Source organism: Panthera uncia (assembly GCF_023721935.1).
Source record: "Panthera uncia isolate 11264 chromosome E2 unlocalized genomic scaffold, Puncia_PCG_1.0 HiC_scaffold_20, whole genome shotgun sequence".
Lineage (NCBI taxonomy): Eukaryota > Metazoa > Chordata > Mammalia > Carnivora > Felidae > Panthera > Panthera uncia.
In genome coordinates this window covers 7,886,018-7,908,386 of record NW_026057589.1, presented here as the reverse complement: position 1 = coordinate 7,908,386, position 22,369 = coordinate 7,886,018, and the positions used below count along the sequence as shown (strand labels likewise).

General features: G+C 49.5%; 1 protein-coding gene across 4 annotated transcripts in view; it reads right to left on the bottom strand.

The window, feature by feature from the left end:
- Positions 1-2,251: 2,251 nt before the first annotated feature.
- DUS2 (dihydrouridine synthase 2) overlaps positions 2,252-22,369 on the bottom strand; it is a 50,870-nt gene continuing 30,752 nt past the window's right edge. For all 4 annotated transcript variants that reach the window (XM_049622766.1, XM_049622767.1, XM_049622765.1 and 1 more), the window contains 10 exons: positions 19,191-19,238; positions 14,160-14,225; positions 13,904-13,974; positions 11,587-11,673; positions 10,064-10,232; positions 7,368-7,489; positions 5,676-5,825; positions 4,244-4,331; positions 3,030-3,103; positions 2,252-2,791 (listed from right to left, as the gene is read on the bottom strand). In XM_049622766.1, coding sequence (XP_049478723.1) covers positions 2,554-2,791; positions 3,030-3,103; positions 4,244-4,331; positions 5,676-5,825; positions 7,368-7,489; positions 10,064-10,232; positions 11,587-11,673; positions 13,904-13,974; positions 14,160-14,225; positions 19,191-19,238 — 1,113 coding nt within the window. In that variant the 3' untranslated portion in view covers positions 2,252-2,553. The remainder of the gene's footprint in view (positions 2,792-3,029; positions 3,104-4,243; positions 4,332-5,675; positions 5,826-7,367; positions 7,490-10,063; positions 10,233-11,586; positions 11,674-13,903; positions 13,975-14,159; positions 14,226-19,190; positions 19,239-22,369) is intronic.

Genomic DNA, 22,369 nt, shown 5'->3' with positions numbered 1-22,369 from the left:
CTTTCTTTCTTTCTTTCTTTCTTTCTTTCTTTCTTTCTTTCTTTCTTCCTCTCTCTCTCTCTCTTTCTTTGAGAGAGAGAGCATGAGCTAGGGAGAGGGGCAGAGGGAGGGAGAGAGGGAGGGAGGGGCAGAGAGAGAGAGAGAGAGAGAGAGAGAGAGAGAGAGAGAGGATCCCAAGCAGGCTCTACACTCAGTGCAGAGCCCAACATGGGTCTCAATACCATGACCCTGGGATCATGACCTGAGCCAAAATCAAGAGTCAGACACTCACTTGACTGAGCCACTCAGGCGCCCCAAGATTCCCCACTCGTCTTTGCACAAAGTTGTCTTCTTGCTGTGACCTTTGGAAGATGCACCACCCTCTCCAGCTTTATTCATCCCTCCTTCTCATGTGCCCCCAAAATGTGATGAGCTAAGAGCAAGTCCTCAATCTAGGTGGCTGGAATGGATGACTATGTGTTGTGGACACTAGCCCAGAGAGAGGTTTGGGCATCTAAATGGCCTTAGTTTAAGGTGGGCATGGTGAGAACAATGAGTGGAGCTTTCAGACCCAACTGGGCCCTCCCAGTTGGTCCCAGACCTTGGGAAGGTCACTGTGAGACCATGGCAGGCATCATGGAGGTATGCTAAGATGAGACCATTTGAGAGCCAACATATTCAACCAGGAACTTTGCCAGACATCCTCAGTTATGGAACATACACTAGCCCCTCTCTCACCTGCTCCCCTGTGAATGTCCCTCTCCTCAGTGCTTTTCCTGGGCCCTCTAAGTCCCCATACTCCAGCCTCTATCTTAACAGCTGACCTCTACCTCACCTCTCCTTCTCCATAGCCCAGAAATAAACCTGACGCACCAAAGAAGGGGCTTCCCCAGGGAAACTACACTGGTGGAAGAGGCCTGAGGGTACAGTCCAACCCCACAGGAAAAATGGATCTTAAGACTTGGTATTTGGCTCCCATAGGATCCTTCCATAAGCTCTGACTAGCTCAGGATGCCTGGGGGTCCACTGGGGCCTCTCTGTCTGCCCTGTTCCAGTTGGGATATGAGGAAAGACCAAGGGGCATTTTAACTGAGATAGTTTGTGAGAAAAGTCAGAAACTGTGCCTAAAGCTTGATGGTTAAGACTGCAACAAGCCTCAGTCTGTCTCCTGGGTGGGGCTCCTTCTCTTGGAGCACTGGTCTGGGAAGCTAGGGCAGCCCTGGCATAGAGTGACCCCATTAGCCACAGAGTGCCCTATCATAGGCCTATTTATCCTCCAGTCAGCCTCATGCAGGCAGAGCAGCTGATCTCCCTCTCAGAGAGGGCCCTTAGGCCCAAAGAGAACTAGAAGTGACTTGCCCAAGGTCAGACAGCAATGGGCTCTGGGAGGCAGCTGGTAGTGCAGTATCCTTCTCTGCATACAGAGGAACAAGTGTGCAGACAGGTGCAGCTCCAGGACTGAAACAGAGGCATCGCCGCCTGATCCCAGGCCACCAGGGCCAGTGGCTGCTGGCTGGCATAGGGGCCTGACCCTAGAGACATGGGAGAAACATGGCCTTGGCCTAGAGGGGAATGCCCCTCCCTACAGCACTTGGAAAAAGGGAGGAGAAGTAGTGTGTTTACAGTGGAGGAAGCGGGGGTGGTGCAGGGCAGGGACCTTTGGTCAGAACGCCCCTCCCAGTAAGAGGGGGAGGCCCCATGAGATGTGGTAGCCGTTTGTTTGCTTCTCACTGCCAAGAGGAAATTAAAGAGAATCTGCCACTTCCTTCCGGCCCAAGTGGGATAGTGGGGGCTGGGGGCAAGCAGCGGCGTGGGTGGACAATTTTAAGGGACCCAAACTGCTGGCATCAGCAACCTGTGTTCTCAGTGTCCCCTACCCAGAGCAGACACCTCAGCAGGTCTGAACTCCAGCCAGCTGGGGGTCAGACCCAGGACCTGCCCAACGTATCTGAGCTGGTCCCTCACTAGGGTACCAGATACCCTAGCTGTTCCCCAGATTCTATAGCACCTGTCATCAAGAAAGTCAGTTGATGGGCAGTACCTCAGGTTTGCCATCAGTAGAATGGGCTTCTTGGGCCTTTCTGGCTCAGCCCAAGTCCAATGAGCATTAAAGGATACACCCAACCCCCTACTTCCAACCAGATCCATAAGGATGGGTAGGGGATATGCTGTTGGAAGCTCTAGCTCTGCACAGAGGGTGGGAGTGAAATAATTATGCCAGGCCATGAGTCTGTGTGTGACAATGCCCAGGGCTGAAGCAAGTAGCCATGGGTAAGGGTAGAGGTGTCTTTATTGCACTGTACCAATGTCAAGTTGAGGAGGTGCCACCTAAAAAGTTCCTGTTTTCAAAGAAAATACTGAGGTCACTAGGAACTTGGCCCTGTTACTCAGATCCACCAAGGAAGATGTGCACCCTAGGAACCCTTTGGTTCAGGCTGATGGACCAGGCCAGGACCTCTTAACTCCTGCCAGGAACAGTCAGCAATTTGTCCAATGGCATCAGGTTCATGCTTTGCACTCACAGCCAACTTACGGCCAGGCCCCTAGGGAGGATGGCCAAGGTAGGGACAATGGTCACCAGCCTTCCAGGGGGCTCTCTTCACCACTTCCCAAGGCCCCAAAGGGCTTCTTGCACAGCTTCCCAGGCACTGCTGACTCCTGAGCTCTGGGACCCCCAGGATCTTGGTCAGGGGCTTCCCGCTTGCGCTTGTGCAAGGAGGGGCTCTCTTCACCCAGCCGACCTTCAGGGAGGCCCCGGCTCCGCAGACAGACGATGGCCGCAGCCTGCTCTGCCAATTTCTTAGACTTGTCCCTGGGCAGATGAGGTATGGGACAATAAGGCAGGTAGACAGGCAGGCTGGCTCCAGGACTAGAGGCTGGAAAGGCCTGACTCTACACACCCTTGACAAAGATTCTGACAAAACTGAGGAAGGGGTCATTACCCAGGGATGCCACTGCCCAGGTACACCATCCTCCCCAAACCCTCTTACATCAGTGTTGGGTACAGGCCCCTCATCCCAAGCCCCAAGCCCACTGATGAGGAAACTCACCACAAGGTGGACTGGTACTTTTGCTCAGCAACAGTCACAACAGAGCAGAAGAGGCGATCCAGGGGGCGCTGAACCTGGTGCAAAGAGAGCAAAGGCAACAGGGATGGCTACATGGGGACAAGAGGAATGAGCCCTGGGGCTCACCTGCCAGGATCACAAGGAAGGCAGATAAAGGAAGTACTTCCCACCTAAGTTAAATGAAGGCTACTTGTATCACATGCTCCTCCCTAGCAGAAGTGCCTGGGCATCTGCCAGGGAAGAAAGACAGATACACAAACAGGTAACGACATTCCAGCATTTCAGGAGTTCAATCAGGGACCTAAGCAAAGGGCCGTCAGAGCCCTTAGCTGCTCGTGACTATGGATCCTGCTTCTACTGACATCTGGATGGGCTAGGTCACCCAAAATGAGGAGGAGTTCAACAGATGGCAAAGGGGTAAGAGGGGGCAAGGATGTAGCAGAGAAGGTACACTTGGCAGAGTGACCAGATGATGTGGCTGGACAGAGAGCAGAGTGGATGAGACATGAAGCAGAAAGGCATGTGGGGGGCCCTGTGCTCTGTGTTGAGGTGCTGGAGCTTGATCCCAAAGGCACTGGGGAGAGGATGAGGACTTGAGCAGGGAGGCAGAAGTCAGATTCGCTTTGGAAAACTCACTCTGGGAGAGGGGGACACAAGTCCCAGAAGGTACAAGTTTAGAGGTCAGAAGGTCAGTCCAGAAGAGACAGTGCAGCTTAAATAAGACATGGCCATGGGGACCAGAGGAGGTGAAGCAAGACTGTCTTAAAGTTTCCACCAAGGGGCCTCAAGTCTGGGGCCCAATTCTGTGCCCCAGTGGCTAAGGCCTGGTCCAAAAACATGTCTAACTTTTAGGTTTGAGCATTCTTCCTAAGTAAGCCAATAGGCCCTTTCCAGAGAAGTCTCCCTTGTCTAAGCAACACCACTGGCAGGGACTGGCCCAAGCAACCCCTTACATAGGCCTCAAGTTCAGTGTTATGAAAGTGGCCAGAATTAGACAACAGGCCCACTGACACAGAGAAGGGGCTATCATATCAGCAACTGGTCCGGCCACCAGCAACCATCGCATATTGCAAGCCCACGGAAGACAAAGCCAGGCTCCAGCCAAGTAGTCTTGAGTTCAGGGTACAGGCTATGAGTGTGTTGGGGGTGATGACATCGGCCATGGGAGCACTCTAGGGCCAGGTGCAGGACCTCACCGTGTCATACACAGGCTGCGCCAACTTCTCCCTCCGGCACCACTCCAGCAGGCACATCTTGGGGGTGATCTGGGGTGAGTATGCTCTCCTGGGGAAAGGAGAGGAAGGAGTCAGGGCTCACCCACCATCACCATCAGGCTTCTGCCTCAAGACTTCTGTACTTATTCCCCTGAGCTCCCATTTCTGTTCCACCAGTGGGGTGGGGCCTGGGTTCTGCCTAAAAGGAAGATGGGCTTCAGCATGCTTGAGGAATTGCGATAGGATGTGAAATCCCGGCACTCTGAACTCTAACCTGGAAAACAGCCTTCAAAAGCCAAAAAGGAAGGTCCAGTTTGCCTCTTAAAACAAGACAGGAGGACTGGGGCGCCTGGGTGGCTCAGTCAGTTAAGCGGCCGACTTCAGCTCAGGTCACAATCTCGCAGTCCGTGAGTTCGAGCCCCGTGTCGGGCTCTGGGCTGATGGCTCAGAGCCTGGAGCCTGCTTCCGATTCTGTCTCCCTCTCTCTCTGCCCCTCCCCCGTTCATGCTCGGTCTCTCTCTGTCTCAAAAATAAATAAAACGTTAAAAAAAAAAAATAAATAAACATAAGAACAAAACAATTAAACAAGACAGGAGGGAGTGGGTGGTGGTTGGGAATATAGATGGCCACACAGCGGTCTCGGATCTAGCTTACTACCCACCCTTATCATGTCCCCTGAGTATCAAGATGATCTGTTTCTGCCTTGGACACAGTGTACTCTTATTTCCAGAGTCAGAGCCAGTCGGTGATAGGGTGACAGAGTGGGAGGCACTATGTTCCAACTTCCCACCAGGAGCTCTCCCCAGATATGACTGACCAACTATGCCCACACTCCGTCCTCCCAAGCCCTTGCCAGACAAGACTGGCTCCCAGTATAGGCCCGGGGACCTGAGAAAGGCTCAGATCCCAGATGGCAGAAGACAAGGATGAGGACCTTACTCCAAGCTGAGTCACACTCTGAAGGAATAGTCATCTTGAGGCTACTTCTGCCTAAAGAGGGAACCACAGGGCTGGTATGGGGCAGTGAGTATGGGGCAGTAGGTATGGGCAGGGGTTGCAAAGTCAGATGAGGGCGAGGGTACCACTGCCTTGGAGGCAGCTAGATGCTCAGGGCCAGGGGAATAGCATAGGCTTTCAAGAAGAGGAGACAAGTTCTCCATCCCAAGTTGTGGGAGGGGGTGGATCAAAGAAAAGGTGTTTAGTCACACTTGAGACAACATGCACACCCCTGACAGTGCTGCCTGGGCTTTTTCAGGGGCCGTGTTCCTCAAAATGCCATCTCTGGGACACTGAAAAATGAGAACGAGTATCCAAACCCAGAAGACTTGTAGTCCCTAAGCTTAGCACTAACCATGTACAGCAGCCAGCTGAGGGCACTGGCCCCAGCCAAGCTGAGGCCAAGCTGCGGACCTACCGGTCAAACTTGACAGCCATCTTAATGATACCAGAGGTGTCTTCAGCTGGTTCCCCCGCTGCCTCTGGGGTCCTGGCTAAGAACTCAGCCCGCCGGGCATTCAGCTCTTGTGTCATCTCCTCGTAAAAGGCACCAAGGCCAAAGGCCTCACTGTGGAGGGATAAGCAATGCAGTGTAAATCCTTTAGTGGAATCAACATCTAGGAAACTACTGCAGGAGCCCAGGGCCTTGCCATTGAGAAATGCCCCTCCTCCCCACCGCCGCCCCACATATATATGAAAACACCACTGAGATCTAGCCATCAGGGGGTGCCTCCTACCTACCCCTGGGATCAGCCTGGACTGGCAAAGAGTGAATGTGAGCCTCTGGGGGTGGACACTGGAAGACAAGCTGGGGTGGGTGGAAAAGGCTGTAAAGGTCACCTCTACCACCTAAGCCCAGCCTCTCTTCCAAAGAAGAAAACACATGCAAGTGACCCTAGCCAACAGTGAGTGAACTGACCTACACTGAACAAGCGCCTGGCTTATGCACAGCCTCATCCTCATGTGGACCCAAGGGAGAAAGAGACAGAGGCCACGACCACTAAGTGGTTCCCCACTTCCTGCCCCGGCCACAAGCAGTTAGGCCTAGACTAAACTGAGGTACCATCAAGAGCTACAAAATTATACTCTTTCTCTTGAGCTCATTAGACACCTGAGTCAACCCTGGTTAAGCTATGTGGGATAGGGACTGAACCAACACCACAAGCACAGGGTTGGGAAGACCCTTCTGGCAACTCTTTTCCCTGCTAGGAAGCATCTTGAGGACCAGAGGGTATTTGTGAGGATGGGTGCCTGGGCACAAGCATGGTTTAGAAAAGTTTCTTTGATGGGGCACCTGGGTGGCTCAGTCAGTTAAGTGTCCGACTTTCAGCTCAGGTCATGATCTCACACTTCATGGGTTCAAGCCACACATCGGGCTCCGTGCTGACAGCTTGAAGCCTGGAGCCTGCTTCAGATTCTGTGTCTCCCTCTCTCTCTGCTCCTCCCCTGCTCATGCTCTGTCTCTCTTTCTCAAAAATAATAAACGTTAAAAAAATTTTTTTAATTAAAAAAGAAAAGTTTCTTTGAGGAAGGAGGAAGCAGACAGCCAACATGAGGAGGAGAGAGCATTCAGGCAGAAGACCCAGTTTGAGTACAGGTGTGGGCCTGGGGAAATAGGTAAATATGGAGCCAAAGGAACAGGTACTAGGCCACGTTGTGAGGGGCCCCAAAGGTCAACCACCTGAACTGGAGCTATATCAAATGTAGAGGACCATGGGGTAGCCTCCCAGACTGCAAAGTGATGGGGTGTGGGCACAGGCTCAGGCCAGGGGCTCAATTCTGACCATTGGGTCTTGATGGCCTGGTGTGTGACAGATCTGTTACTGGGAAAGTCCCTTCCTCCCCAGGAATTCCCAAGCCCAGTCCCCAGATTCCTCCAACCTACTGGCACTCTAGTTCCCAAAATTCTGCCGTGAGATCAGTCCAGAGATGGAAATTTCCAAAGGTTTCTTAAGTATCCTATTCTGTGAGGCAAAACTGCATCACCACCCCACTCCAGTACATCCACCTCCAGAAGCTGTATCCCTGGTCCCCTGATAGTCAACTAGGGCTCATAGTCAAGTCTGGGCAACGTCTGCAAGTAATTATGGGCAGCCATTGCCTCTCTCACCAAATTTCCTGAGAAGACTGGGCGGCATGGAGCAACCTTCCCTGGGGCGACTCCAACTGTTCTCGTAGCATCTGGCACAAGCAATACTTGGTGTTGGTGTAGTGGTTTTCATACTGCACAGCCTGAGGGAAGAACCAACATGAGCCTACTTGCTGCCCAGACAGGTTCTGAGGCCTGAGCTATGGCAGGGAAAGGGCCTCCAAGAGGGCATCAGAGGTATGCTTCCAGATGAGGTAGTGTGACCTCATAAGAAAAGCCACCTCCATCCTGGCCATTTACTCCTCCTGTTAGTGGCACAACGCTCAAGAGTCATAGCTGAGGGTCAGGAGCATATTCTACTGAACAGCCTGACAGAAGTCCAGATGTGTGGGGACCCCTTCCTGCTTCAGCCACCATAGGCTACCACAGAGGACCTGCTGCCATTCCAGGGCAGGGAGGAGGAGCAAGTCAAAATCTGGTGCGACAGGAACAGCACCAGGACAGGGGTGAGATTCTTCTATTTCTAAACACAGTGTAGAACAGCCTGTCTCCAGTCTACGGCCATACCACCCTGAACGCGCCCGATCTCATCTGATCTCGGAAGCTAAGCAGGGTCAGGCCTGGTTAGTACTTGGATGGGACAACAGCCTGTCTCCAATCTCCCCAGCCATGGGTAAGGCACAGCACAATGTGCCAGTCGTGTTCACATGTTACTTGTCACTTCACTGAGCTTCACAAGCGTGAGGTGCAGTTGTTACCCCTACTCCACAGACTGAGAAATGCAGCCTCGGGAAGCAAGCTGACTGCACAGGGATACCCAGTAGAAGCCTGCCTAGCTGGGCAGACAGAAAAGCAGTGAGTGGAGGGTGCCCCAGTCTCTAGAACACCCTCCCACCCTTCGCCCCCTACACTCTTCTAATCTCTCCACCTAGGCCTGTATCTTCAGTAACCTGGAAGGTACCGTGACATGCTGAGGACAAAGCAGACATACGTTGGTAAAGCCCCAGCCGGTGGCAAGGCCTTGATCCAGCTTGTCAGAAGGCACCTGACTAGACCAGCAGCAGCCCTGCCTAAGCTTGAAAGCCACTCCCCTCCTTCAGGACTACAGCTCTTGAGAAGCTGCCAAAGGATGGACTGAGCAAGAATGACAACATCACCTTTTACCCAGTGAGCAAGCTCAGCACAGCTGAATGTATCTTCTCTGCTACAGACTTGCTACTCAGGTGGAAGAGCTAGATAGGCGACCTAGGCTAAGGCAAGGTCTCTAGCTGACTCAGGGTACTGGATGGCCTGGTGGTCACAAACCTGCCCAACAGGACACCTGGAACCCAGGGGATGAGGGCTGTAGTATCAAGCTGGGGAGGCTCTAGGGACAGAAACTGCCCATCTTTGGGCAGTTAGAAGCCTCAGGGCCTCCTACCATACCCAGCTTGCACAGTCCCAGGGATACCCACATGCCATGGCAGCCACAGAGCCAAAGGCATGGCCATGGCCTGAAGGGGGCATGGGCAGTCTGAGGATCTGAGAAGCTCCTGACCCTCCTAGGAGGGTGCAACTCCCAGTATCGAAGAGGATGAGGGCTAGACTCTCTGCTCAGGCCCAGTGCACTGATGAATTAGAAGTCTACCGACTGTCTCTCTGCCTGCAGACATGTACAGCTAATCACAGAGACTCACACAATTCCAGGATTGTACCAAAGGGACAGGGCAGGTGAACTGGTCAAAAAATTCCTTTAGAGGGATGAGGCATCTGGATGGCTCAGTCGGTTGAGCATCTGACTTAGGCTCAGGTCATGATCTTGTGGTTCATGAGTTCAAAGCCCACGTTGGTCTCTGTGCTGACAGCTCAGGACCTGGAGTCTGCTTTGGATTCTGTGTCTCCCTCTCTCTCTGCCCCTCCCCTGCTCATGCTCTCTCTCTCAAAAGTAAAAAAAAAAAAAAAAAAAAAAAAAAAAAAAAAAAAAATTAAAAAGAATTTTTTAAAATTCCTTTAGAGGGAAATGTTTCTGGCACTACAATCAAGCTCTCAGTGAGAGGAAAAAGCTAGTCCCTAAGGAGAGGGTTAAAGTTGGGCTATTCCCTAAGTCAGAGGTTAAAGCGTTCTGGGAATGAGCAAGAGAAGAGTTTTATTTTCTTTCAAATAAGTCAACTCTACACCCAGTGTGGGGCTTGAACTCACGACCTCAAGATCACCAGCCACATGCTCCACCAACTGAGCCAGCCAGGCACCCCAGCAAGAGAATAGTTTTAGAAGTGATTCTGATGCATGACAAGATGCAAAGTCTCTATACAGATAATCTATCCTCAACAATAGTTACAATGGCTTTTCTTAGCTGTAGCTGTTCAGGCATCAACCACTGGCATGAGTGTCTTCAGTGACACAGATCCCATTGTCGTTGTGCATGCGTGTATATGTGTGTGGAGGATGTGAGAGAGAAAGATTCACATGTTTGGGGCCTTAGCAGCATCCTGAATCCCAGGGTCCTTGATAGGACCTCATTGCCTAGAAAGCTTTAGAAGGAGGTGATGGTAGGGGTTGCCCCAGCATCCTCTCTTCACATTGAAACCAGGGAGACCCAATGCTACATTATAAGAACTACAAAGAGAAGGAGAGGGACAACAATGGCTGCTGGGGGCTGGGGGCTCACCCAAGGCACCTTCTGCAGGAATGTGGCAGACAGTGAAAAATGTTTCTTTTGAAAAAGTGCATAGACGTACATAACGGATGTACTTCTGCATGACCTCCTCCAGGGGTCGCAGACCCTCCTTGAGGAAGATGGATGGGTTCCACATGGCGGCTCGGGCCACCATCACAGAAGAGGCTGCTGTGGCTTGTCGAAAGTCCTCTATGTCCAAATATTCTTGGATGTGGTCATGAGATCCTCCGCTGAAAGGCAACAGGGGAGTGAGGGGTATCCTCATACTAGCATCTTCAGAAAAAAGCAACTCCCAGATCTGCTACTCATTAACCATGTGGCTTTGACCAAATCCTTCAGCTGTGAGTACTTTGGGAGACTGGAGGTTATAACACACACCCCACTATGGGGTCAGAAACACCAAGTGAGATAACACAGTGAAACAGCCTGAACCAGGCCTGGCACTTAACAGGTGTCTCAGAGATTTTACCTTCCTTCCCTCCTCCTCATCCTAAACAGTGGCTAAAGCCAGCCCAAATCTGAAGACATAGGTCTGTTAAGTGGATGCTGGGATCACAGAAAGATCCCCAGCCTGGAGCACCTATATACCTACTAACAGATGGGTCAAAAACCACAGACACAGTGGTGATCATGAGAGGAAGGAAGGAGGCCCAGTTTGGTTGCAATTTCCCTTCCTGCCACCCCGAGGCCCCAAGGGCCCCCTTGGAAACTGCTCCATTTGCATCTGTTCCATTGGGGGCCAGGTGGCAGCCTCAATCCAGGCACAGCCTTATATGTATGGTGGGGAAGACCCTCAGGTGGCAGCAGCAGCAACAGGATCCAGGGTCTTGAGTATCCTACCCTCTCCATGCCAGCCCTAAAACTCCTGGCCTGGGAACAACCAAGCCTGGCTACCACCCCCAACCTTAACTCGCTCCCTCCTTCCTACCAGGCAGGCATGCCCTTTGTCAGGACTTCGGGGCTTTAGAATTTCTGTTCCCATCTTGCCATCAGGCTCTATGCCATCCTAAGGTACAAGGCTGCACTGGACTGGCCCACATGGCCAGCGCCCCAATGACAACTGGACACTGTCTTACTGCTAAGCCTCTGGGCTGGTCACTGGTACCTCAGAACTGTCAGTCTCATCCCCTGGTCCTATGGCTGCCCAGAATGCTTGTCTGGGCTTTGGACTGTGACCTGCCTTATGCCCCCTGAGCCATACGTCTGTATGCTCTGGCTTGGGACTACTCACCCTACACCCTGCACACCTAACTCTGGGTGTGACATCACTTTTGCCTTGGGTCTGCTTCAGAGGCCGCTTTCTTGCTCTCCCTGTCTCCTGAACACTCCTACCCTCAACCCATCTATCAAAATGCCCTGGGACCCTGCCTACTGCACACCTACATCGGCCACTCACCAGAGGCTAGTGGACACAATAGGTACTTTTCAGCTTCATGTCCAACCTCATTTTTTTGTACTACCCTTTTCTCCTTTTCCCTTAGGTCATTTTTTAATGCTAGCTCATTCCATTTTTTGTATGCCAGCTCAAACTTCTCTGAGTGAGGTGGAGCACAAAAAAGTAAACGATGAAGAAGAGAGGCTTACTTGGCTATGACAGGAATGGAGAGGGTTTCAGCAATGGCTCTGATGGCTTCACAGCTTACAGGGTGCTGAGGTCTTTCTTCCCGCTTTCTTGGAGATAAAGAAAAAAGGATGGGCTGAGGGCTGAGGCCATATCACAGTTCAAACTAAGGTTTACCTTAGCCAAACCCTACCATCCTCCCTACTGAACCTCAGGAAGGCCATGTGGCCATGAAGGACAGGGTTCTGGGCTGCAGAGGATGGCTCTCCATGACCTCTGTTGTAAGGGGCAGGAGCAGCAGAAGTCCCTGCTGAGAAGGCAAGTCCAGCCCTTGCAGGCCTGCAGGTGAGGCGTGGCTGCACAGGGCTGGTGTGGGTGGCCTGGCTCCCGAGGTCACACTGCCTTTCCTTGGCTTCCCTTCACCTGTGCCAGAGATGAGGGACAGTGCTATAAGAATGCTGCCCCTACTGTCCCGGTGCTGCCCTCCCCACGAGACTGGGAACAGCTGCTGCCCTCAGACTGGCCACTCCCACACAGCTGCCTATGCTGAGGCTGAGTTGGGCAGCTGATCCGGGGGAGAGGCACCTGGCACAGGGCAGACCCAGCAGGCAGGACAGGCCACAGATCATGGCTGTCACAACAAGCCCTGGAGAGGTAGGACCACAACCTAAGCCCTCTCCTTCCGAGGTCAACTGCAAGAGGTTCTTGTGTATGAGTGAATGAGTCTTAGAGATGCTGAAGTGGAGCCTGATCTAAGCTATGCTCAGGAACAAGCAAGAGAGATGGTCAACCAGACAGCCCTTGCTCAGGTCTTGTCTGCGTGCATCTCCTCTGGTATGCTCCTCAACAAAAGGGTCAGGAGGCTCAACAAAAGCCTCAGAAGGCCCTGTCAACCCATCCTCACCTCTACCTCCCCACACCCCAGCAGCCCGTTTCAGCCCAGAACCCATCCTCAACAGCTTTGATGGCCAGAAAGCCCCTCTTTAAACTCACCCGAATCTGTCTTCCTGGTGTTTCCAACTACTGGTAAAAAGGAATAGCTGTATTTATTCAGAGAACACCATATGCCAGGCACTGTGCCAAGGCTATATATTCCCAACCTCATAAAAGCCTCAAGACAACCTTATAAAGCAGAAACTATCTTAATTTCCAAATGAAAAATGTGGTACTCAGAGAGGTTAAGTGATTTATCCAAGGACATACAGCCAACAAGCAGCAGAAATGGGAGCCCAAACCAGGCAGTCTGAGCCTAGAGCCTGCTGCCACAGGGAGGAGCTTGCATGTACACGTGTGTAGCCTTTCCCCGCCCCCTACTGGCTTCAGCCCACACAGCTCTCCTTTTCTCTTACACATGTTGGGAGTTAACATTTTCTCTGAAAATGCTGTCATAGACACATCCAGCAAAAAGTGGGCTGTTCCTATAAGAACCCTGAACCCAAAAGGAACATCACTCAGAGAAGAGAGGTCACTCTGGCCAAAGTCTGTTGACCTGGGATTCTGTACAAAACTACATCATAGGGGTGCCTGGGTGGCTCAGCCGGTTAAGTGTCCAACTCTTGATTTCACCTCAGGTCATGATCTCACGGTTCATCAGGCTCTGCATTGACGGCACAGAGCCTGCTTGGGATTCTTTCTCTCCCTCTCTCTGCCCTTCTCTCACTCGCATTCTTTTATGTGCTCTCCCTGACTCAAAATAAGTAAACTTTACCAAAAAAAATGTACATCATGGACACACGGAACAAGTCTAACTGGGAAACCAAAAGTAGCCTTTAGCAACACCTCAGCTCCCAGAAGACAGCATATTAGCTACAGATACAAGAGCTGTTTAAAGTAGTCACTGTGACAGCTGGCAGTCCAAGAAGGGCAGACAAAAGAGACGATGCCATTAAAAGCAGAGCCATCTGCATGGGGTCATTTGGGGGAGAAGCTATTGCTCAATGTAGTGGAAAGCAAATGAGATTCAGAGTCAGAGTTCTAATTCCACCACTTCCTGGCTGCACAGTACAACTGTGAACCTATCACTCAATCTCTACCATTTACACATCCTGAGGGTAGAGGCGTTTCCCCTTCCTCTTGTGTCTTTAAACTCAATCTTCCTCTCCTTCTCTGTCTCTAAACTCAGTGTAGTGTCTACCACCAGTAGGTGTTCAGTGAATGAAACAAAGAAAAATGCCCACCCATGAAGGGTTTAGCTGCCCTCAGGACTCAAAAGATGTCAAAGAGCTAGGCAGAGGCAGGCTGCATATGTAGAGGAAAAGTTGGCTGTCACCTAGGGTCTGACAAAGGATTGTTACGATGGTTGAGGACTGCAAGTCAGTCACTAGATAGGGAACCACTCACCTCCCATGAACTGCAACGGCAGCAATGCCAGTCCTTTCTATCCGCTTCACAAGGCTCAGGGTATCTTCCAGCTGGGGAAGAGGACAGTCCAGGGTGGTTAGAGAAGCTACCCAGCGAATAGCTGCCAGCTCCAAAAGTGAGCTCAGCCCCACTCCCTCCTCCAACCTAAGTCAACTGTCCTCGAGAACCATTCACCTCCTCCCAAAACAACATCCTTTGAAAAAATGGACCTTGAAATGTAACACGTCATCCTTACCGAGGGCAGGATGCGAATCTTGCAGGTCACAGGTCTGCGAGTCCCTTTAACAAGAGTGCTGAGGATCTGCAGAGAGGAAAACACAAACGCTTCTGGAAAAACCACCACAACTGCTCATACTATTTTTTTTTTTCAACGTTTTTTTTTTATTTATTTTTGGGACAGAGAGAGACAGAGCATGAACGGGGGAGGGGCAGAGAGAGAGGGAGACACAGAATCCGAAACAGGCTCCAGGCTCCGAGCCGTCAGCCCAGAGCCTGATGCGGGGCTCGAACTCACGGACCGCGAGATCATGACCTGGCTGAAGTCGGACGCTTAACCGACTGCGCCACCCAGGCGCCCCACAACTGCTCATACTAATTAACTCTGTTACAGACCTGTGCATTAGGCGCATACAGTGATGTATGTCAATTTCTTGGTAAAACTAGAAAATCTTTTCAATTTTTAAAAAAGTTTCAGCTTGGGGCGCCTGGGTGGCTCAGTCGGTTAGGCAGCCGACTTCGGCTCAGGTCATGATCTCACGGTCCGTGAGTTCGAGCCCCGCGTCGGGCTCTGTGCTGACAGCTCAGAGCCTGGAGCCTGTTTCGGATTCTGTGTCTCCCTCTCTCTGACCCTCCCCCGTTCATGCTCTGTCTCTCTCTGTCTCAAAAATAAATAAATGTTAAAAAAAAATTTTTTTTTAAATAAAAATAAAAAAGTTTCAGCTTAACATACTCCCTCCTCCAAAGGATTCTGAGGCCTAGTCCTGGTTGAGAACACATGGCTGACAGCTTCATTCCTGCGTGAAAGCAATGTTCCCTGAGTGCTGTTCCAGGATCTACTGAGCGAGAGAGCAAGGAAGGTTTTACAGGTCCTGGGCCCTGTCCTCATATGCCTCTCTTTAGGTGAGTCAGATATACAGAAGTGAAATGGCAAAGGAAAAAACAACATATTCAACACATTATAAAGTGTTAATTTGCACAGTAATTGCAAAGGACTTCAAAGAAAGATCAAGAAGTTATACAGGAAAGTGTCAGAGAAGTGTCAAGGCCAGGTCACGTATGAATCAGAGATCAAGAGACATGCAGATGACAGTGAATGTCTGTGGCATTGCTATCTTCTTCCCTTATCGAAAATTTCAGGCCAGGGGTGCCAGGCTGTCTCAGTCATACAGCATCCAACTCTTGATCTCAGGGTCATGAGTTTGAGCCCCACGTTGGATGTAGAGATTACTTCAAACTAATAATTTTTTAAAAACTTTTTTTTTTTTTTTAAATTTCAGTCTAGACAAGCTGGAGGGAAGGTGATCCCAAGAGCTCTCTTCTAAGAACTGACTGCCAGAAGAGCAGAGAGGACACCCACGCAGCTGGTGCCAGTCTTGGTTCTAGACAAGTGGGGGCAGCAGAGAGCGAGACTGAAAGAACCAGTCAAGGAGGCCTTTCAGGGACATTTTCTGGCAAACTGCTCCAGAAGACATGAGACGAAGAGGCTGGGCTGACAAGGCACGTTAACAGATCACAGGCAAGACAGGGCCTGTTGGCCCAAGGACCAATGCCAAAGACTGGCAGGAAGGAACAGTCCCCAGATGCTGCCCCAGGAGGCATACTGGACCTGTGGTCCTAGGGTCACTCTGGCAGGCCTTAAGGGGGCAGCTACCCTTTAAGGCAGTGGGGGTGGGGAACTGCCAGATCCACTGAGATACACAATAAAAAATTCTCCCTTGAGTCCTATCCCTCACGCTAACCGTAGCATATCTGGAAGGTTCCTTTGCTATTGTGGACTTAGAATCCCATAATGTTTGGGGTGCCTGGGTGGCTCAGTCAGTTGAGTGTCTGACTATTGATTTCGGCTCAGGCCATGATCCCATGGTTGTGGGATTGAGCCCCGCTTCAGGCTCCGCGCTGAGCGTGGAACCTGCTTGGAATTCTCTCTCCCTCTCCCTCTGCCCCTCCCCTACCCATGTGTGTGTGTGCTTTCTCTCTCTCTAAAATAAATACAATGAAAATTTTTTTTTAAAAAAATACAAGAACCCCCTGATATTTGGTGACTGAAGCAACATGAGCTGGTTTGATCCAGTTCTCTGTTTTGCAGAACTTCCTTTGCTGTATTTCATCCAAGTAGCTCTAAGCACTTTCTTTGGTATTTCTGTTCATTTCATGTGCTTGTTCAGAATCAGGAAGGAAATTAGTAATCAAAATGCCCAGCCACCTGCAAAGGTCACATTAAGGGGAACGGGTGAGAGAATCTGTCTTCTGGCTAGGCCCTAGCATGAAACCCCCCTAGACTCAACTCTCCCAGATACAAGTCACACCACCTGTCTCTGTAGTATGAAAATCAGTGAGGGAGAAGGACCTGAGATAGGCTCATAATAGATAACACAGATAACACAACACATCTACCCACAAGCAGGCTCAACTCACCAGATCTACCAGCTGACTCAAGAAAAGCAGACTCTTAGCTCCCCTGGTTGTTGGGGAATGAGTGGAAAGGAGGATGGAGAGCATAGGCTTAGGTATCACTGAGAACCGAGTTCAAGTTCTGGCCCTGCCAGTTGTTAGCCTTGGCCCAAGTGCAACATGCACAGGGGGATGCCCTGGGCAGCCACGGGGGTCAGATCTTGGAGTCCAGGGGTTAGAGAAAGGATATTACCAACTAAGAGTCTAAAACTAAGGTCCTTAGGGCACCTGGGTGGCTCAGTCGGTTAATTGTCCGACTTCAGCTCAGGCCATGACCTCGTGGTTTGTGAGTTCGAGCCCCGCATCGGGCTCTGTGCTGACGGCTCAGAGCCTGGAGCCTGCTTCGGATTCTGTGTCTCCCCTTCTCTCTGCTTCTCCCATGCTCATGCTCTGTCTCTCTCTGTCTCTTGATAATAAATAAATGTTTAAAAAAATCTTTTATTAAACTAAGGGTCTTAACCTAGGAAAGATGTATCAGTGTTACCAAGAAAGATTTTTCGAAAGACTAATTAATACTTCCTCCCTGCCCCTATCTACCCCACGCCTATACAGAATTCTCAACAGATAGAACACCAAAAAGAGAAGAAGCAGAATGAACTGAGCAGTTTAACTCTTCTGCCTCATGTGTGAGACATGTCTTATCCACAGAGGGGCAGTGGAGAAGACAGAGCCAACAGCCTAGGTAGGAGAAGCCAGAAAACTGGAGAATAATAAAGATGTCTGAGTGCATGTGTTGTAAAGCAACACCACCCCATACCGGGCCCTCTTCCCCAAGGGGGGGTGATGAATTTGACATCCACAGTTGTCCACATCCACTCCATCCTACACAGAGGGGTCTGACTAGAGGTTCCTAAGTACAGATGTCAACTGATCCATAGCTAGACACTTCTAAACTACACCCAGGCACCTCTAAACTGAGATGCCATCAAGAGGGAGCACTGATAGGGGTCACAAGACCATGGCTCTAGACACTGCTCTGCCTGCTACTTACTTGCTATATAATCTTGGGCAAACTACTTTTATCTCTCTGTGCTTTAGTTTTATTATTGTTGATCAAATAGAGATAACAAATGCCTGCCCTATTTACTTCAAGGGGTTTGAAGAACAAATGGAATAAATGCTAGAATATATTTTGAAAAGGAAATTACCCTACAAACTGCAGGGATATACTATAGGTACTATATACATATATAGGCACGTTATATATATTACTACAGTACATACTATATATATTACATATGTTATGTTATTTATATATAAGTATTATATATTATTATTATACATACAGTGTGCACATATATGTGTGTGTGTGTGTGTACCTATCTTCACATGGGGAAAATGAAAAGGCACCAAGCCCCTCAACACATTGATCTTCCAATATCCCAAAGACAGTGGGGCTGGAGGAATATATATGGTTGAGCTGCTGACACAGCAGCCAGCACAAATAATGGCAGCTTTCATTGGTGGTTCCCTATCTCAAGTTACTCTAGCCTATGAGAGTCACTAGAAGGTTTAAAGCACAGACAGGGAAGCCGGAATGGAGGATGAAAACAAAGGAACTAAGAGGGGCAACAAGGAGAGAGCTGGTAGACTGACAAAGAAGTAAAAGGTGCATACGGCTTGGTAGAAAATGTCACCCCTACAGGCCCTGGCAGCTCACAACACGGTGACAAACGCCAACCTGTCTGCAGGGCCTCATAAACCTGACTTTTGGAATCACCAAGGGAAGGGGAGCAGAGGCGACCAAGTTCAACTTGCCTCACATGACACTGGCCAGGCTGCTCTCAAAGGCTGGTGGTGGACTCTGCCAGTGTGGAGGGGACCCACTTTTGCTCTCAGCAAGCCTGCTGGGAGAGGCCAACCCCCACCACCACTGGCACAGAGTCTGTCCACAATCTACAGATAGCCTGGCCTATGCTCACATGATCTTCTCAGAAGGTAGATAGGCAATACAGAGGAGCCTCTAAATGACTCCTTAAGCCCCTCGGCTCTCAGTTGACATGTCTCCAAGCCCCGGACTTTGGAGGAACTCCAAGGCTGCTATGGGTTCGCTCAGGGGTTCCCAAACCTGACTGTATGTCACAGTCACTGGGAAGCCTTTCAAAAATTTTCCAGACTCCAGGGGTGCCCACCTGGCTCAGTCACTAGAGCATACGACTCTGGATCTTAGGGTCGTAAGTTTAAGCTCCACACTGGGCACAGAGCTTACTTAAAAAAAATTTTTTTCAGACTCCAGGGGGGGTAACTGATAAACTGAGTCATTAAATCTTGGGGGAGGAGGGGTTCCTGGGTGGCTCAGTTGGTTAAGCGTCCGACTTTGATTTCGGCTCAGGCCATGATCTCATGGTTCATGAGTTCGAGTCCCACATCGGGCTCTCTGCTGGCAGTGCAGAGTCCACTTTGGATCCTCTGTTCTCCTCTCTCTCTGCCCCTCCCCTGCTCACGTGCACATTCTCTCTCTCTCTCTCTCCGTCTCAAAAATAAACTAACATTAAAAAAAAATCTTGTTGGGGGAGATGAGGGTGGGTGCATGTTCAGACAACTCTAGTTCACAGGCAAGTTTAAGGACCTCTATTTTCACTCCTGCAGGACTTACCTTCTCAATCTTGTCAGGGTCTGACAGCAGAGCAGCTCCCATTCCCCCCTAAGAAAAAGCACACAGAGGGTCTTCTTACACTTGGAGAAGGGTGGTCCCTCCCCATGGTATGGCAACGTGGTGTGGCAACCTGACACTCACAGCTAAGAGACCAAGCAAGGTTCACTGGCAATTAGCACTTCCCCTCAGCAAGAAGGAAAGCAGCAGCAACTAGGCTCACAATGCCAGGGATCAGAGTTTGATGAATTCTAAAAGTCATCACTCTGATCCTCTTAGCAAAATCCACAGATCTATCCAGAAGTGGGTTCTACAAAAATTGTTTTTCAGGAGTGCCCATTCCCTACTCAGGATCTCAGTGTCTCAATAAGCTAAACCCCACAATCTCCCAAGCCCTTTAAAAAGCAATGAAGCATTCTCCCTTCGAAATGAGATCCAATGTACCTTCATCCTATCCTACCAACACTTGCTTTGGTACCACCACCGCCAGCAAAGCGACTTAGAGGAATATAACCTGCAAATCTTGTCCAGGCTCTTCTTCCCTGCCAACAACAATGCTCCAGACCAGCATCAAACTCTAGCAAAAGCCCCAGCTAATGGAAACCAACAACTTGAGGAGCTACTTAAATCCTGACATTAACACCAGTTGAGTTTTGACGGTGAGATTATTAGTGATTGGTGTTTTTTGTTTTTTGGGGTTTTTTTTGTACTTTTCTATATCACACAAGTTCTGGACAATGGTATGAATTACTTTAATAATCAGGAAAGGGAAGGATCTCTACAACGGTAAAGGGAAAAAAACAAACCCAATAAATAAATCGCTTGTCAGTATATAGACTGCATACCAATGAATGCTCATAGGATGATGGGCTCAGAAGTTTTAAGTTATTACAGTGTAATTTCCTATTTAAGGATGACAGATTAGAATCAGAGAACTCTGAACCACCACAGACTCAGCCAGCCTGAGCTTGCATTTCAGAGGAAAATGGGAAAAGCAGAGGAGCTACCAGCCCTGGCCTATCTTGTTACAGATACAACCTTAGAGGCCTTAAGGAAAGCCCTGGCCACTCACCCCAACTCCGTGTGTCCTCACGCATGATCCAGCCCTTCCTTGGGTAATCACAGAATCTAAAATCCAGTCTTACTGGCCCTTCCACAACAATGGTTTTCTCAATTAGTATTTCCTTCCTTCCTTCCTTTCTTTTTAACTTAATTGCTTTTTTGAATAGGTGACACATTAAAAATTTTCAAGGTTCGGGGCGCCTGGGTGGCTCAGTCGGTTAAGCGGCCGACTTCGGCTCAGGTCACGATCTCGCGGTCCGTGGGTTCGAGCCCTGCATCATGCTCTGTGCTGACCGCTCAGAGCCTGGAGCCTGTTTCAGATTCTGTGTCTCCCTCTCTCTCTGCCCCTCCCCCGTTCATGCTCTGTCTCTCTCTGTCTCAAAAATAAATAAACGTTAAAAAAAAAATTAAAAAAAATTTTTTTCAAGGTTCAAAAGGGAAAAAGTAAGAACTCTCCTCCCTTGAGGAATGGAAAACTTTTCATATTATGTTTTCTATAAGGCTTCAATTTTTGAACCACGAGAAGAGAGTGGCTATTCAGGTGGCATGTACTGGTATAGCACACTGGTAGACATCTGTTCTGACCGGTCAGGGCCAGTGCTGTACCAGTTGTTAGTTATTTTGAGAAGCACCCCTATAATGGGAATTTATTCCCTATGCCAAACCAAATAAAAACTTGGTTTCCTTCCCCAGGGAAAGGCAGTGTTACTAGTTTCCTGTCTTTCCAAATATATTCTATGAAGAGAAATGTAAATATATACATAAATATTCATTCCCCATTCCTCATATATAAATGGTGGTATACCATATCTAATTTGGCTCCTTGCTTTTTCATTCCACAACGTGTCAGGGAGATTATGCCACTAATTTAAACTCTGCTCCTTACATAACTCAGAAGCACAAAGGAGTAATTAGAAGACAGCAAAATATGGTCCCAAGTTTTCAACTCCTCACAGACAATTTCAAACCTCCATAATCCCTTGAAATAGCTGTCGACAAGCCCTGTGGTTTTCAAGCATCCAAAGATCCTTTCCCTCAAGTAGCCTTCTGCCTCCTGGCCTAAAGCCAAAGCCCCAAGCCACATAACTCCTGGGAGCAGAGTGCCTGACTCTGGGCAGTGGATCCAGGGGGACATCTGCTATGTCTACGCTGCAGATCCTGACCATGAACCCTGTGATAAGATTCCCAGTGGCAGCCCTGCAGTCAGTCCCAAGCTGTTCTTGTTTTCTGCCCCACACATGCTTTTCTTCCAGCAGTCCCAATCACACTGAAGACCAACTGTCCTCCTGGCTACTGGTCTTTCCTCCCTCTCCCGCAACCACTCACCCCACCTCCCCACACCCGGTCTGATCATTTGCCACCCAACTCCTATCAAATTCTACTCCAGTTTCATTTCTCCTCTCCCCATCCCTGGTCTCCCCTATGAGCCCAGGACGTTCATCTCCTAAATCTGTGTTTCTAAGTATTTCTACACAGAATATATTTGGAAAGAGATAAGAAAATAGTAACACTGGTTTCCCCTAGGGAAGGAAACTAAGTTTCTGATCACATGCCTTCTCTGTTCAAAAAGGTGAGAAATATCAAAAGTCCAAGTTCAGCTAATCTGGTCCTAACCAAAATTTACAATCCTGTGCTCCTCTGCTTTCTCTTTGTCTTCCGCTACCCAACTCTCAAGTCAAATCAAGGTTCTCTGCCTCTACCTCATGTTGGCCTCCAGGCCCCTGCCTCTGCCACTCCCTCTGCCTGCAGGGTCCCAAATCTCCTCATCAAGGACCACACTTCCCTATATGATACTGAGTTTAAGGGCTGCCTTTCCACTCCTTTCTGTGAGCTACCCTAGCACTATGTTCTGACCTTCTGATATGACAATGGGGACACATGTATTGCATGCTCTATTTTTTTAAATATATGTCTCAGTTTTATTCATGAAACAACAAAGTCCTGTTCACATTTTTTCTTTTAACATTCACATCGTTAATTACTCACGCATAAGTGCTCTGTGTGTGTTTATCTACGTGTGTATGTGTATGTGTGTGTATATATATAAAATTTTTCCTGAACTATTTCCAGGTAAGTTACATTACATGATAGCCCTTCACATTGAAATATTTCAATGTGTA